Raw genomic sequence first — 13,390 nt, 5'->3', positions numbered from 1 at the left:
GGACAAAAGGGCGGAGACCTTCTGAAACATTTTTTTACAGAGATTTCATAATGAGTAAGCACTTTCTCTGAAGAGTAGCAATGCTTGTTAAGCTTATTAGCAGCGAGGTGACATGTGACCGCAGTAAGAGGAATGGATGTGGCACACAAAAGCTGTCACGATAACCTCCAGGACGAAGGCTCGGCAACTGGGCAGAGGACTGTTCATCTCGGCCTCCTCCCGACGGCCTGAGGACTAGCCCTTCCTGCAAATCTCACGTAGTGTTTCTTGACCTGTACTAGGGTGCCAACCACAGTGGTCCTTCTAAGAGTAAAAAGATCTGTGTGGCCTGTGCTTAAATAGTGCCGGGACCCAGTGGGCCTTCAATAAATGCTGACTCTGGAGTTCCCGCTGTGGTGCAACGGGATCAGTGGCATCTCTGGAGCCCTGGGACGCAGGTTCAATCCTTGGCCCAGAACGTGGGTTAAGGATCCAGCAAGGCCACTGCTGTGGCGTAAGTTGCACCTGTGGCTTGGATCCGATCTCTGGCTGGGAGCTCAACATGCCACAGGACAGCAAAAAAAAAAAAAAAAGAAAGAAAAGAAAAAGAAAAAGCTAACTAATAAGAATAACTAAGTTATATTGCATATTCATAATCTGAGGGTAAAAATGGAGAGTGAATGTTGGTGAGGAGCAGAAAAGGCTGTGAAAGTTTCCAGTCTGTGCCGACAAGGTCAAGGCCGAGCCGTCTGGGCTGCTGGCAGCCGACTCCTGTCCTTATACCCAAAGGGCCGGGCAGCCCTCTCTTCTAAGGCTGTGCTCTTGGAAGTGAGATGCTGCTGGCTTAGTCTGGCCTTTCTCCTGCTCTCCAGGCGCTTGGCTCCCGGTCTCTGAGTCAAGGCAGAGAGCGATTCCTAATACAGAACAGACTGTTACGTGGGGGAGAAAAGCCCAGAGATATGAACTCGAAGCAGGAAGCTCAGTTAGGCTTCTCCCTGTTTGCACTGTTAAGCTGAAGCCTGACTTGTTTATCACATCCTTAAGCCTCGACCACTTTCGGATTCACTCCAAGGCCAAGAGGTGTGCACAGAGCCTGTGTTACGGAAGTATCTGAAGTGGTGTCTGGTACTTACTGGGCACTTCAGTTAATTGAATTTGAACTTCAACAAATTTCATGGAGGGTCTGCGATATGGTTAACACCATTTTAGCCGGGGGGGGGGGGGGTTGAGGGTCCCTGAGACGTACCAGGTATGAAACTTAACAGATAAGTACTATTTGTTTTTTTATTCTAAAAAGTCTGAGGAGTTCCCGTCGTGGCTTGGCGGAAATGAATCTGACGAACATCCATGAGGACGCAGGTTCGATCCCTGGCCGCACTCAGTGCGTTAAGGATCCAGCGTTGCCGTGAGCTGTGGTGTAGGCTGCAGACGCAGCTCAGATTCCGAGGGGCTGTGGCTGTGGTGGTGTAGGCAGCTGCAGTTCCGATGGGACCCCTAGCCTGGGAACCTCCATATGCTGCAGGTGCGGCCCTAAAAAGACAAACCAACAAACAAAACAAAACAAAAGTCTGAAGTGTTAAAGGAACACAGAAAAGGCAGGGCCTGCTTTGGTTTTGACTCAGCGTGTGTTTGTGGGGGGGTGATGTTAATTCACACTGGGAGACTCTGGGAGACAACAAAGCCCAGAGACGCTGTGTGTTGATTTAGGGCGGAAGGTCTGTATGTTTTTTGGCGGTGCCCGCAGCAGGGTATTTTATGCGAAGCTGGGAGAGGCAGGTTGGGAACAGATAATGAAGGGGTTTTACAGATTCTGCTAAGGCGTCTGCACTTTCTCTCATGGCCAGTCAAAGGCCGGCGGAGGTTTTTAAAGTGGAGGTGTGGCAGGATTGATGTGATGCTCCGGCTTTGTGACCATGGCAACACTTGTAACGTTGAGGAGATCTGTGTGTTAATTCCTCATGAGAACTTTGTTCCAAATATCATCTTTATTAAGGAATCAGAATTTCCCTAGGGTCTAAAAAGTCAAGAAAAAAGTTTTCTCGCAGATACAAAAACCTGGTTGGTTTTTATCTTATGTAAGAACATGAGCCCACCCTAAAACACTATTTCCTCCTTCCATGAGCTTTACAAGGTTTAGTGTCAAATCCGCGGCCCCCCTTTAACCAGGACGCTGTCCTCCGTGCTCAGGAGGGAAAGGTTCTGGCCGGCCCTGCACATAGGGGCGTGGCTCTGGATGAGGGCGGGGCCACCAAGGAGCTGGGGGTGTGGACCTGGTGGGCGGGGCACAAAGGGGTGTGTCTTCGGCAGAGGCCTGTTGGGAGGGGCTTTGGAGCGCAGGCCTTCCCTGCTGTGGCCAAGGAGAGGGGGTAGGGCCGAGGCTGTGGACGAGGTGTATCAGGAAATAAGGACAGTGGTCAGCGGGTAGGGCTGTGGGGAGATGGGGAAGCTTGTGGTTAGAATAGGGCACAGGTAGTGAGTCCCCAGGTAGGTGGCTTGTGGCCTATCTGGAACACAGTGGATGGAAGTGAGGGGTGTAACTGCATCTCTCCCACAATGGCCTTTTCTCTCCCATGGTTCTGTCTTTCCACAATTCCCGGGTTGTCCCACAGTTCTCCAGTTCTCTTAGGATTCTGTCTTTCCCACAATCCCCCTTTCTCTACCTTAACCCATGTTGTTCCCACAATTCCCTTTTCTCTGCCATTAGCCCTTGTCTCTGCCACAATACATGATCCCATAACTTGTTTGCACAATTCCATGTTTCTTCCAAATTCCTCTCCCATGAGCCATTGTCTTTCCCACAATTCCTCTGTTCTCCAACACCCTTTTTTTTTTCTTCAAAATTTTCTGTTTCCTACAATTTCCCACTCCCCCTATGATTCTGTATTCATCCTTGTCTCTTAGGAATCTCCCTTTCTTCAGCAATTGTGTTTCTGCCACGTTCTCTGCCCCCCCCCAATATTTTGTCTCATAACTATCTCTCCAAATTCTCCATTCTCCCTCATAATCCTTCTCTTCTGCTATACCCTGTCTCTCCTAGAGTCTCCCACAATTACTCTTTATCTCCCATAACCTATCTCTCCCATTATTCCTTACATCTCCCAAAATACACTTCCCTTCTCCCTCACAGTTCTGTCTTTCCCAGAATTTTTTCTCTGGCCTATAATTCTCCATTTTCTCCCACAACTTCATCTTTCCCACAATTCCCCATTTCTCCTGCAATTCTGCATAATCTGCCACAGTTCCACACTTCTCCCACAATTCCCTCTGTCGCATAATCCTCCAGTTTTTCCCATAATTCCTATTCCATTTCAAAATTCTCCTACAATTCCTTGATTTTCCCACAATGCCCCATTCTCCCCCATAATCCTTTGTGTTTCCCACAATTCTACCTCTCCCAGAATTTTTTTGTTCCCCACAATTCCTTATTCTCTCTCATAATCCCTTGCTTTCCTATAATCCCCCCTCCCATAATCCCTTGTCTTTCCCACAATGCCCCATTCTTTCCCACAATTCTTTTCTCTTATGTTCCCCATAATTCCTTATTCTCTCCCATAATACCTTGCTTTCCAATAATCCACGCTCTCTCCCATAATCCCTTGTTTCACCCACAATTCTTCTTTTCTTTTCTTTTTTTTTTTTTTGTCTTTTTGCTATTTCTTTGGGCTGCTCCCATGGCATATGGAGGTTCCCAGGCTAGGGGTCCAATCAGAGCTGGAGCCACCAGCCTACGCCAGAGCCACAGCAACATGGGATCCGAGCTGCGTCTGTGACCTACACCACAGCTCACGGCAACGCCGGATCGTTAACCCACTGAGCAAGGGCAGGGATCGAACCCGCAACCTCATGGTTCCTAGTCGGATTCGTTAACCACTGCGCCACGACGGGAACTCCACAATTCTTTTCAATAATTCTTGGTTCTTTGTTGTCACTCTCATATCACCATTTTCTCTTCTAGGATTCTAACACATGCCATTTCTTCTGCCATTTTCTCTGCTCTCCCCACATCTTTTTCTTTACTGTAATTGCCTGTTGGCACCACAATTTTAAAATCTTACCCACAATCCCCGTTCTCATAACTTCTTGCCTTTCCACAGTTCCACACCTCCCACAATTCCTCTTTCTCTTACAACCTCTTGTCTTTTCCACAGTTCTACACTTCTCCCACAGTTCGTCATTCTCCATTAGTCCCTTGTGTCCCATGATGCTCTATTTTCCCCACAATCCCATATTCTCCCACAATTAGCCCTTCTCTCCCATAATCCTGTTTCCCACAACCCCTCATTTTCTCCCATAATCTTTCGCCTTTCCCATAATTCCTCATACTCTCCCATAACCTTTTCTTTCCCGCAATGCCCCCATCCTCTCCCTTTGTGTTTCCCATAATTCTTCATTCTCTCCCACAATCGTTTGCTTTCTCACAATTCTTCTATCCCATAGTCCCTTGTCTTTCCCACAATTCCTCATTTCACCCAGAAGTCTTTCTACTCTCACACAATTTCTCTTTTCAACAATTCTTGGTTCTTTGACATCATGCTCATATCATTTATTTTGTCTTTCAGGATTCCATTTTTTACCACTTCCCATTTCGTCTGCCATTTTCTCTGCTCTGTTCAAATTTTTTCTTTTCTACAATTGCCTGTTCACACCACAATTCTTCATTCTTAACCACAATCCCGTTTTTTCATAACCTTTGCCCTTCCCAATGTCCACACTTCTCCCACAATTCTTAATTCTCCCCATAGTCCCTTGTGCTCCCCACAATGTTGTTTCCCCCACAATTCCTTATCCCTCCACAATTCCCCATTCTCTTCCATAATCCTTTGTCTTTCCCACAATTATTCTTTCTCTTCTAGAATCCTTTGTGTTCCCCATAATTCCTCATTGTCTCCCACAACCCCTTGCTTTCCCACAATTCCTCTTTTTAACAAATTTTTTTTTTTTTGGTCACTATCATTTCACTATTTTCTTTTCTAGGACTCTTTGTTCTATCACTTTACATTTCTTCTGCCATTTTTCTCAGCTTTGTCCACAATTTTTTCTTTTCCACAATTGCTTTTTCACACCACAATTCTTCAGTCTTACCCACAATCCTCTTTCTCATAACCTTTGTCTTTCCCATAATTCCATACTTCTCCCACAATTCCTCATTCTTCCCCAATCCCTTGTGTTTCCCATAATGCCGGATTCCCTCTCCATAATTCTCCATTCTCTCTCACAATCCCCCATTCTCTCCCGTAATCCCCTGTCTTTCCCACAATTCCTCCTTTCAGCAATTCTTGGTTCTCTGTGGTCACTCTCATATCACCATTTTCTTTTCTAGGATTCTTTTTGTGACCACATTCCATTTCTTTTTTTTTTTTTTTGTCTTTTTGCTATTTCTTTGGGCCACTCCCACGGCATATGGAGGTTCCCAGGCTAGGGGTCGAATCGGAGCTGTAGCCGCCAGCCTACGCCAGAGCCACAGCAACACGGGATCCGAGCCGCGTCTGCAGCCTACACCACAGCTCACGGCAACGCCGGATCGTTAACCCACTGAGCAAGGGCAGGGACCGAACCCGCAACCTCATGGTTCCTAGTCAGATTCGTTAACCACTGCGCCACGACGGGAACTCCCACATTCCATTTCTTCTGCAATTTTCTCTGTTCTGTCCACAGTTTTTTCTTTTCCACAATCTCTTGTTCACACCACAATTCTTCAGTCTTACCAACAACCCCCTTCCTCATAACCTCTTGCCTTTCCCACAATTCACATTCTCCCCTATAATCCCACCTGTATCCCACAATGCTCTATTTTCCCCACAATTCCAATTTAACCCACAATTCTGCACCTCCCCAATTCTCCATCTTTCCCACAATTCTGATTTCCTCCCACAAGCCCTTGCATTTCCCACAGCTCCCTATTCTTTCCCATAATTCCACACTTCTCCCACAATTCTCCATTCTCTCCCACAACCCTGTTTTCCATAATCACCCGCCCTCTCATAAGTCCTTCTCTTTCCCACAATTCCTCATTTTCCCCAGAAGTCTCTCTTCTGTCCTGTGATTCCTCTCTCTGCTTTCTCACAGGTGTTTTTTTTTTTTTCTTTTGTCTTTTTTAGGGCCACACCCGTGGCATATGGAGGTTTCCAGGCTAGGTGTCTAATTGGAGCAGTAGCTGCCATCCTATGCTACAGCCACAGCAATGCCAGATCTAAGCTGCATCTGCAACTTACACCGCAGCCCATGGCAATGCTGGATCCTTAACCCAATGAGTGAGGCCAGGGAGCAAACCCGCAACCTCATGGTTCCTCGTCGGATTGTTTCCGCTGCGCCACGTCGGGAACTCCAACAAGTGTTGTTTGTTGTCACTTTCGCCTCACCATTTTCTCTTCTAGGATTTTGTTTTTTATTGGATCCTATTTTTTTCCTAGTTATTTTTCACAATTCTTCAGTCACCCACAATCCCTCATCTTCCCAATTCCTCTTTTTCCACAATTCTCCATACTCTCCCATAATTCCCTTTCTCCCACAGTTCCCCCATTCTTTTCCACGATTCCCCTGTCCTGCAATTTTCTGTTCTCTCCCATAAGCCCTTGTTTCTCCTACAATTCCCCACTGCTCCCACAGTTCCCCTTCCAACTGTCTTTCCTACAATTTCTTATTTCCCCCAGAAGTCCCTATTCTTTCCCACATTTCCCCTCTTCTCCCCTAATTCTCCATGTTCTCCCACAATTCTGTCTTTCCCACAATTCCACACCTCTCCCACAGTGCTCTATTTTGCCCCAATTCTATACCTTTCCCACAACTCCTTGTCTTTCCCACAATTCTCTGTACTCTCCCAACCGCCCTTCTGTCCCATAATTTGTTCTCTCCCCCAGTTCTTGGTTGTTTTCTCTCATAGATCTCCATTTTCTTCTGCCATTCTGTTTTCGACTACAGTTCATTTCTTTTGCAATTGTTTCTCTTACAGTAGTTCTCTGTTCTCCCCAGGATTTTTTCTTTTCCGCAATTGCCTGTCTACTCCTCCAGTCTTTCCATCCCGTAACCTCTTTTCCTCCAAAGGCTGTTTCTCCCCATATTCCCCACTTCTTCCACAATATCTGTATCTCTCACAGTTCCCTATCTTCTCCCATAATTCTGCGTTCTTCTTTGTCTCTCACCAACCTGCTTTCCTCAACAATTTAGTTTTCTACCATTTTCCATTTCTTCTACAATTGTTTCTCCAACAGCTTCCTGTTTTCCTCTTAGTTCCTTCTGTCTCACAGTTGCCATCTCCCACAGTTCTCCATTTTCCCCTAGAATCCCTTCCTCCTTGACTCCCCTGTAATACTGTTTATCCTACAATTTCCTTTTCTCCCATATTCTTTTTGTTGTTGTTGTTGTTTTTTTGCTATTTCTTGGGCCTCTCCCGCGGCATATGGAGGTTCCCAGGCTAGGGGTCCAATCGGAGTGGTAGCCACCAGCCTACGCCAGAGCCACAGCAACGCAGGATCCAAGCCGCGTCTGCAACCTACACCACAGCTCACGGCAACGCCGGATCGTTAACCCACTGAGCAAGGGCAGGGACCGAACCCGCAACCTCATGGTTCCTAGTCAGATTCGTTAACCACTGCACCACGACGGGAACTCCCATTTTTTTTTTTTTTTTTTTTTTGTCTTTTTCTCTTTCTAGGGCCGCACCCGTGGCATATGCAGATTTCCAGGCTAGGGGTCTAATTGGAGCTGTGGCCATTGGCCTACACCACAGCCACAGCAATGTGGGATCCGAGCCGCATCTGCGACCTGCATCACAGCTCACGGCAACGCCAGATTCTTTGACCCACTGAGCGAGGCCAGGGGTCAAACCCGCAACATCATGGTTCCTGGTTGGATTCACTAACCCCTGAGCCACGATGGGAACTCCTTCTCCCATGATCTTTTGTCTTCCTCCCAGTGCCCCGTCTCCCCCACAGTACCCTCCTCTCCCATTTCGCTTCCCGCGGCTTCCTATTTTCTCCCACCATTCTAGATTCTTCATGGTCTCTCATGGATTTGTTGGCTTCCGCTATTCTGTTTTCTATCACATTCCCTCTCTCCAATGTTTTTTGTCCTAGAGATTTCTGTTTTCCGCCCCAAGTCCTTCTTTCTCACAGTTGCCTGTCCCTCTCACTCCTCCCTCAGGATCCCAAGGCAGCGGCCTCGTCTTGCCCACAACCCTCTTTCTCCCGTCCTTCTGTGATCTCTCCAGCAATTCCGCATCCCTGCCCCGAGGCTCTGTCCTTCCCCTTGGCACTCTTTCCCCCACGGTGCAATCTCTCCCACATTTCTCTGTCCTTTATTGTAAGGAGTGACAATTCCATCTCCCCACATTCCCTCTCTCACCGTTCCTCATTCTCGCCAGAATCCCCATTTTCTCAAAAGTCTGTTTTGCCCCGTGATCCCTTGTCTCCTCACAATTTTCTCGTCTGCCACCACTCGGTTCCTTCCCGTTTCTTCCGCTCCCCCCATTCCATCCCCCGTTATTCTGTCCTCCCCACATGATTCTGCTGTTTCCCACCAGTCTTGCTTCTTTCCCCCAATTCCCTGTTCTCCCCCACGCATCCCCGTTTCTCTTTTCTTTCCCATGTGTCTCATTCTCGTCTTCGGAACCTCTCTGCCATCCCTTGCCCTCCACGTAACCCCGGGGGGCACCATGGGTTGCAGTTGCCAGAGGAATGGGCACGAGCACACAGCCCAGGGGCTCTGCAGGGCTAGACCTACTTCAGCACGTTGAAGGAGATGCTTAGGCTCTCCGTGGCCCACGCTCAGTGGCCACTGGTTGGGGTTTCTGACTTAGGGCTTCAAGGTTTTAAGGGATTCAAGAGCAGCAGCTGAGGGCGCAGGAGACGTCCATTGCGCCCTCCCAAACGTTAGATCTCCATGGGGCAGGGAAGTTCCTGAGAACCTCCTGGGCCTGCAAGGCTCATGAAAGGGAGTTGCTGGCAAGGGGCCCGGCCTTGGGCCCTGGGAGGGTAGCACCTGCATGTCCTCAAGGACGCTCAGATGTTCACATCACCCCTCCCCGGCCCAGTGGCCTTGCTGGCTTAGCTTCTCAGCGGCTTGCTCAGCCAGCACATTCTTTGTGCATCTTTCAGACTGACGGAAAGGTGGCCCCCAGCCCCCCGCCCCGGTGCAGGCAGGGCAGGGTGGCTCAGCTCCTGCAGCCCTGCATCTTCTGCGGAGTCATGATGGCATGAAGGGGGTCTCCCTTGGGGAGCCCCGGGGTGGGGAAGGAAGCAGGAACTCTGAAGGAGCACAGGATGCAGGGTGCGCCCCCAAGGGCAAAGTCGCGCGGCGGGTCCTCAGCCCAGACCCGGATCATGAGCTGCCAAGGCCGCGGTGTGATGCTCTGGCCTAGAGTCTTTTTGGAAAGACTGCAGAGACCGCACAACAGTTCTAGGAGCTCCTCCTGAGCAGTGGGTGATGCTGCGTGAATCAAGCCTCTGGGAGGCGCCACCGGCCCCCTCCAGCAGGCAGGCAGTTCCAGAACGGGATGCTCCGCACTGTCCCTTGTCCCCAGCAGAGCGGGGTCTTTGCTCCAGCAGAGAGTCCTCTCCCACCGTCCCGGGCGGCGACCCAGACTGTCCTCAGGCCTGGCTGCAGGGCCATGGCCATCGTGTCACTCCTTCCGTTCTTCTAAATTCCTTTGCCCTCTCCTCGTGGGCGCATCACACTTGGTGTGACTCACTCCCACCCACAGCCCAGACTCATCCAAATCCTGATCTGGGAGGAAGAGCCCAGAGCCTGCACCCCCAGGCCACTGGGGCGGCCGACCCGCAGTCCCACTCTTGATTTTTTGGGCTCATGGCGTCACTTCCTCCCGTAACTCAGGCATTTCCAAGCCCATCTACAATTTATCATCTCCTCTTCCCATATAATGCTCCATATGTGCTTCCCGTAGAATGACGTTTTTTCTTTTCTTTCCTTTTCCGGCCACACTGAAGGCATATGGAAAGTTCCTGGGTCGGGGACTGAATCTGAGCTGCAATGCTGGATCCTTAACCCACTGCGCCACAGTGGGAACTCTCTTGTTTCTAAGTGTCCTCCGAAACTCTTCATGTGTCTCTTCTTGGGTTGGGCTTGTGCCTGCCCTTCTTGGTACATTAGTCTCGATAAACACTCTCATGCTGCATTCGGACGGATGTCAAGGCAGTGAGCCCGCTGTGTTTACCCATTCACATCCATATCAGCATCGTTTATCGAGCACCTTCTATGTGCCAGGGGCAGTGTGAGGCACGGCTAACACTATGGTGACTCAAAGAATCAGATGCCCTGTCCACTGGGGCTCTCCATTCTAGTGGCAGAGACAGAATGAAAACCACGAGTAATCATAGGACAGTCAAGGCAGCAGGAAGTGCTATGAGGAGAAACAGACCCAGAGGGGGCAGGAGAGGGGGTGGTTCTACATGGGGGTCCTGGACGCCTCCTTGAGGATAAGATAACATTTGACTTGAGGCCTGAATGAGGGCTGGGAGCGAGCCCTGCGAGGACCTGGAGAGCTTCAGAGGCAGAAGAAGAGATGGGCAAAGGTCCTGTGGCAGGACTGAGCGGGGCGTGAGGGAAGCCAGGGTGCCGCCAGGCTGGGAGTGAGCCGAAGGCCGTGGGGAGGAGGCTGCAGTGGTCGGTGGGGCCTCTCGGTGAGGGAGCTTGGATTCCGAGATTTTCATGAAGGGCAGTCACTTGCCTCACTTCCCTCACACATTCGAAAAGGCCCCCGTTCTTTGGGTCTTCCGTCTCTGCGCTCCCAACGCACAACCTAGAACCTAGAACAGCAGGCTCACCTGGATATCTGCAGAAGGCAAGAACAGTTCTGGAGGAAGGCGTGTTATTGGGGTGAATGAACACACCTCCAAGATTACTCTTTTGCCAGGGGTTAGGTGTGCTTTTGTTCTGATTGTTTTGTTTTTTGCTTTTGTTTTAGGGCTGTAGTTGCGGCATATGTTAGTTCCCACGCTAGGGGTCCAATCGGAGCTACAGCTGCCGGCCTACACCACAGCCACAGCAACACTGGATCCAAGACGCGTCTGCCACCTACACCACAGCTCATGGCAACACCAGATCCTTAACCCTCTGAGCCAGGCCAGGGATTGAACCGGCAACCTCATGGTTCCTCGCTGGATTCGCTTCCGCTGCGCCACAGCAGGAACTCCTGCTTTCGTTCTGCTTGTTACCCACACCCCTTCCCCATGTGGCATCATCTGTGAGAAGACAGTTCTTCATTTTAGTAAGAGGTGCCCCTTGAGCACCTGCTGGAATTGGATGCAGGTGGGGGCAGGGCAACCATGGAGCCCTACTGGCCGAGTGACCCGAGGGCAGCTGTGCCCGCAGTCGCCGGTGCACCGTGACATCCTGCTTCCCCGACTTCGACAGCACGTGTCACAGGGCTCCGGTTTCCCCTGTCAGCGAGGGCAGTTTCCCTGTGGTCTGCAGCATCCAGTACTTTGGCTGGGACCTGGTGCACTGCCCTGCACGAGGCTGGGAGGAAAGAAGGTGGGATGGACACAGAATCCTGCGTCCATTGCCTGAGATGATCCTGGAGGATCTGTTTTGTTCTTTGGGATGATAGGATCAAATGCAGGTGAAAGTACCACGTACCTTAAAACACACACGCATTTGGGAAGCCCGTGAAAGACCGTCTCAGACGTGGACACGTCCCAACGTCCCTCCTCTTTTCTCTCCAGGGTCCGACGCCAGCACAATTGAAATCCACATCACAGGGGTGTCCCGCAATGGAAATGACGTCGGGTCGGTTCCGAAAGCCCAGGGAGACCTGTGAGAGGACGAGCCGAGGGCCAGCCCCCGCATTTCTCACCCTTTGGGTTCCTGCTTTAGGTCACCGCAGTGCCGGGGCGTCGCACCCCTCCAGTCTTACTCTCATCACCACGTTAGAGCTATTCCCCGGGATCTTCTTGTGATGCGAGAGAGATCCGTAAGCTCGGGGATGGAAGGAGGATTCCTTCGAGACCGAACACTCGGCAGCTTCTGCGGACGCTCCGCTGACATCGCTTTTTCAGATCTGGCTGTGATGTCAATATCAGACCCAGTAATAAACGTTAATAAAGTGCGCCAGAGCGCCCAGCCTAACCTGGGTTCTGGCCGGACAACACCTCTAGGGGGTGCTCTTGAGTGAGTCAGTGATGATGCTCAAAGAGGGAGAAAAGCCGCAGCACGGGCGCGCGCTGTGGTGGCTGCGCGGCACGTTCCTCGTCGGCCACCAGGGGGCAGAGGAGGGCAGGCTGGTTCGCAACCTCGCCCTCGGTCCCCACAAAGTTAGCCATGGTTCAGTTAAGACGATCCTTGGATCCTGACTTCGGCTCATATCGTTGCCTAGGTCTCCATCTTTCCAGTATGGAAAAGATGTTGAAATCTATGTAATATATGCACATATATATGTTACACATGCATCGTCAGAGAGAGCTGTCCTTCCGTTTCCGTGGGAGATTGGTTCCAGGACCCACACACGGATACCCAAACCTTCCGGGTCCGCGTCTGCGGGGCAGGGGCGGGGTGCGGGGAGCGTATGGGGCCGACTCCATGTAAAATCTGCATATTATAAATATATACAGGCGCATATATTTGGGGCAAAAATCCCGTATGCAGTATATACTAGAGGCGCAAGCTACCTAGGTAGGTCCACTGAAGAGCAAGACACCATTTCCTCAGGCCACTGCGGTCAGCTCTGCCATGGGACAACCCCTCCTTTCTTATCCGGATTGGGACTCCACTTCGCTCTAGAAAAGGCGTCCAGGATGCTTCTGGATTTGTGCTTTCAGAACCACATGGCCGCAGATGGATCCTAGCATCCTGTGACTGTGACCTTGGTACCCGGGGGCTGTGCCTTCCTATATATGGACCAGCCACCTGGCCCGGTGTCCAGGAGCTGTGCAGCTTGTAGCCTTTCTGGGTGGCATCTGCACCCCTAACCTCTGTTGACCATGTCTCTGCCCCAGCACCAGAAGCCCTCCCTGAAGATTCCCCCCCTGAAGGAGGCACAGCCCTCCTTCCCTCCCCCAGAGCAGAGGTGCCGGCTGCTCGCTTTCCTGGCTTCCTTGCAGCAGAGCAAGGCACAGGCCTGGCACACAGCCAATCAGACACGTGCCCCAAGTCTTTACGTGGGAAGCTGCTACCCAAGGCCACGGGCCGTGCAGAAGCACTTCTGGGGAAGGGTTGGCAGCTGGCACATCTGCTATGGAAGGCCGCCTGGGTGTGCTTTTAGAAAGTGGTCAGCCCGGTAACCCGTCCCGTATCAAGGCGCGGGCAGCTCTCAGTGCTCTCTGTGCCAGGTTTCACCTGCACGGGCCCCATCCTGTCGCCTGACTCGGGCTGTTCCTGTCTGCACCCCTCCAAGCCTGCTTCCCCAGATTCCCCACAGGTGCCCAGTATCCTCCTTGGTCCTTCTCTTTGTCTTCCATTT

General features: G+C 50.9%; 1 protein-coding gene across 2 annotated transcripts in view; it reads left to right on the top strand.

Moving 5' to 3' along the window:
* The window catches only part of LOC146394461 (G protein-coupled receptor 143), a 34,368-nt gene extending 22,280 nt beyond the window's left edge, over positions 1–12,088 (top strand). For both annotated transcript variants that reach the window (XM_085007112.1, XM_085007113.1), the window contains exon 9: positions 11,658–12,088. In XM_085007112.1, coding sequence (XP_084863238.1) covers positions 11,658–11,752 — 95 coding nt within the window. In that variant the 3' untranslated portion in view covers positions 11,753–12,088. The remainder of the gene's footprint in view (positions 1–11,657) is intronic.
* The last annotated feature ends 1,302 nt before the right edge of the window (positions 12,089–13,390 follow it).

Source organism: Sus scrofa, chromosome X (genome assembly GCF_054392235.1).
Source record: "Sus scrofa isolate SSC_HxYL_T2T_F1_AM1 chromosome X, Sscrofa_HxYL_maternal_Yorkshire_Landrace_v2.0, whole genome shotgun sequence".
NCBI classification, from domain to species: domain Eukaryota; kingdom Metazoa; phylum Chordata; class Mammalia; order Artiodactyla; family Suidae; genus Sus; species Sus scrofa.
This window is presented reverse-complemented; position numbering and strand designations above follow the sequence as displayed.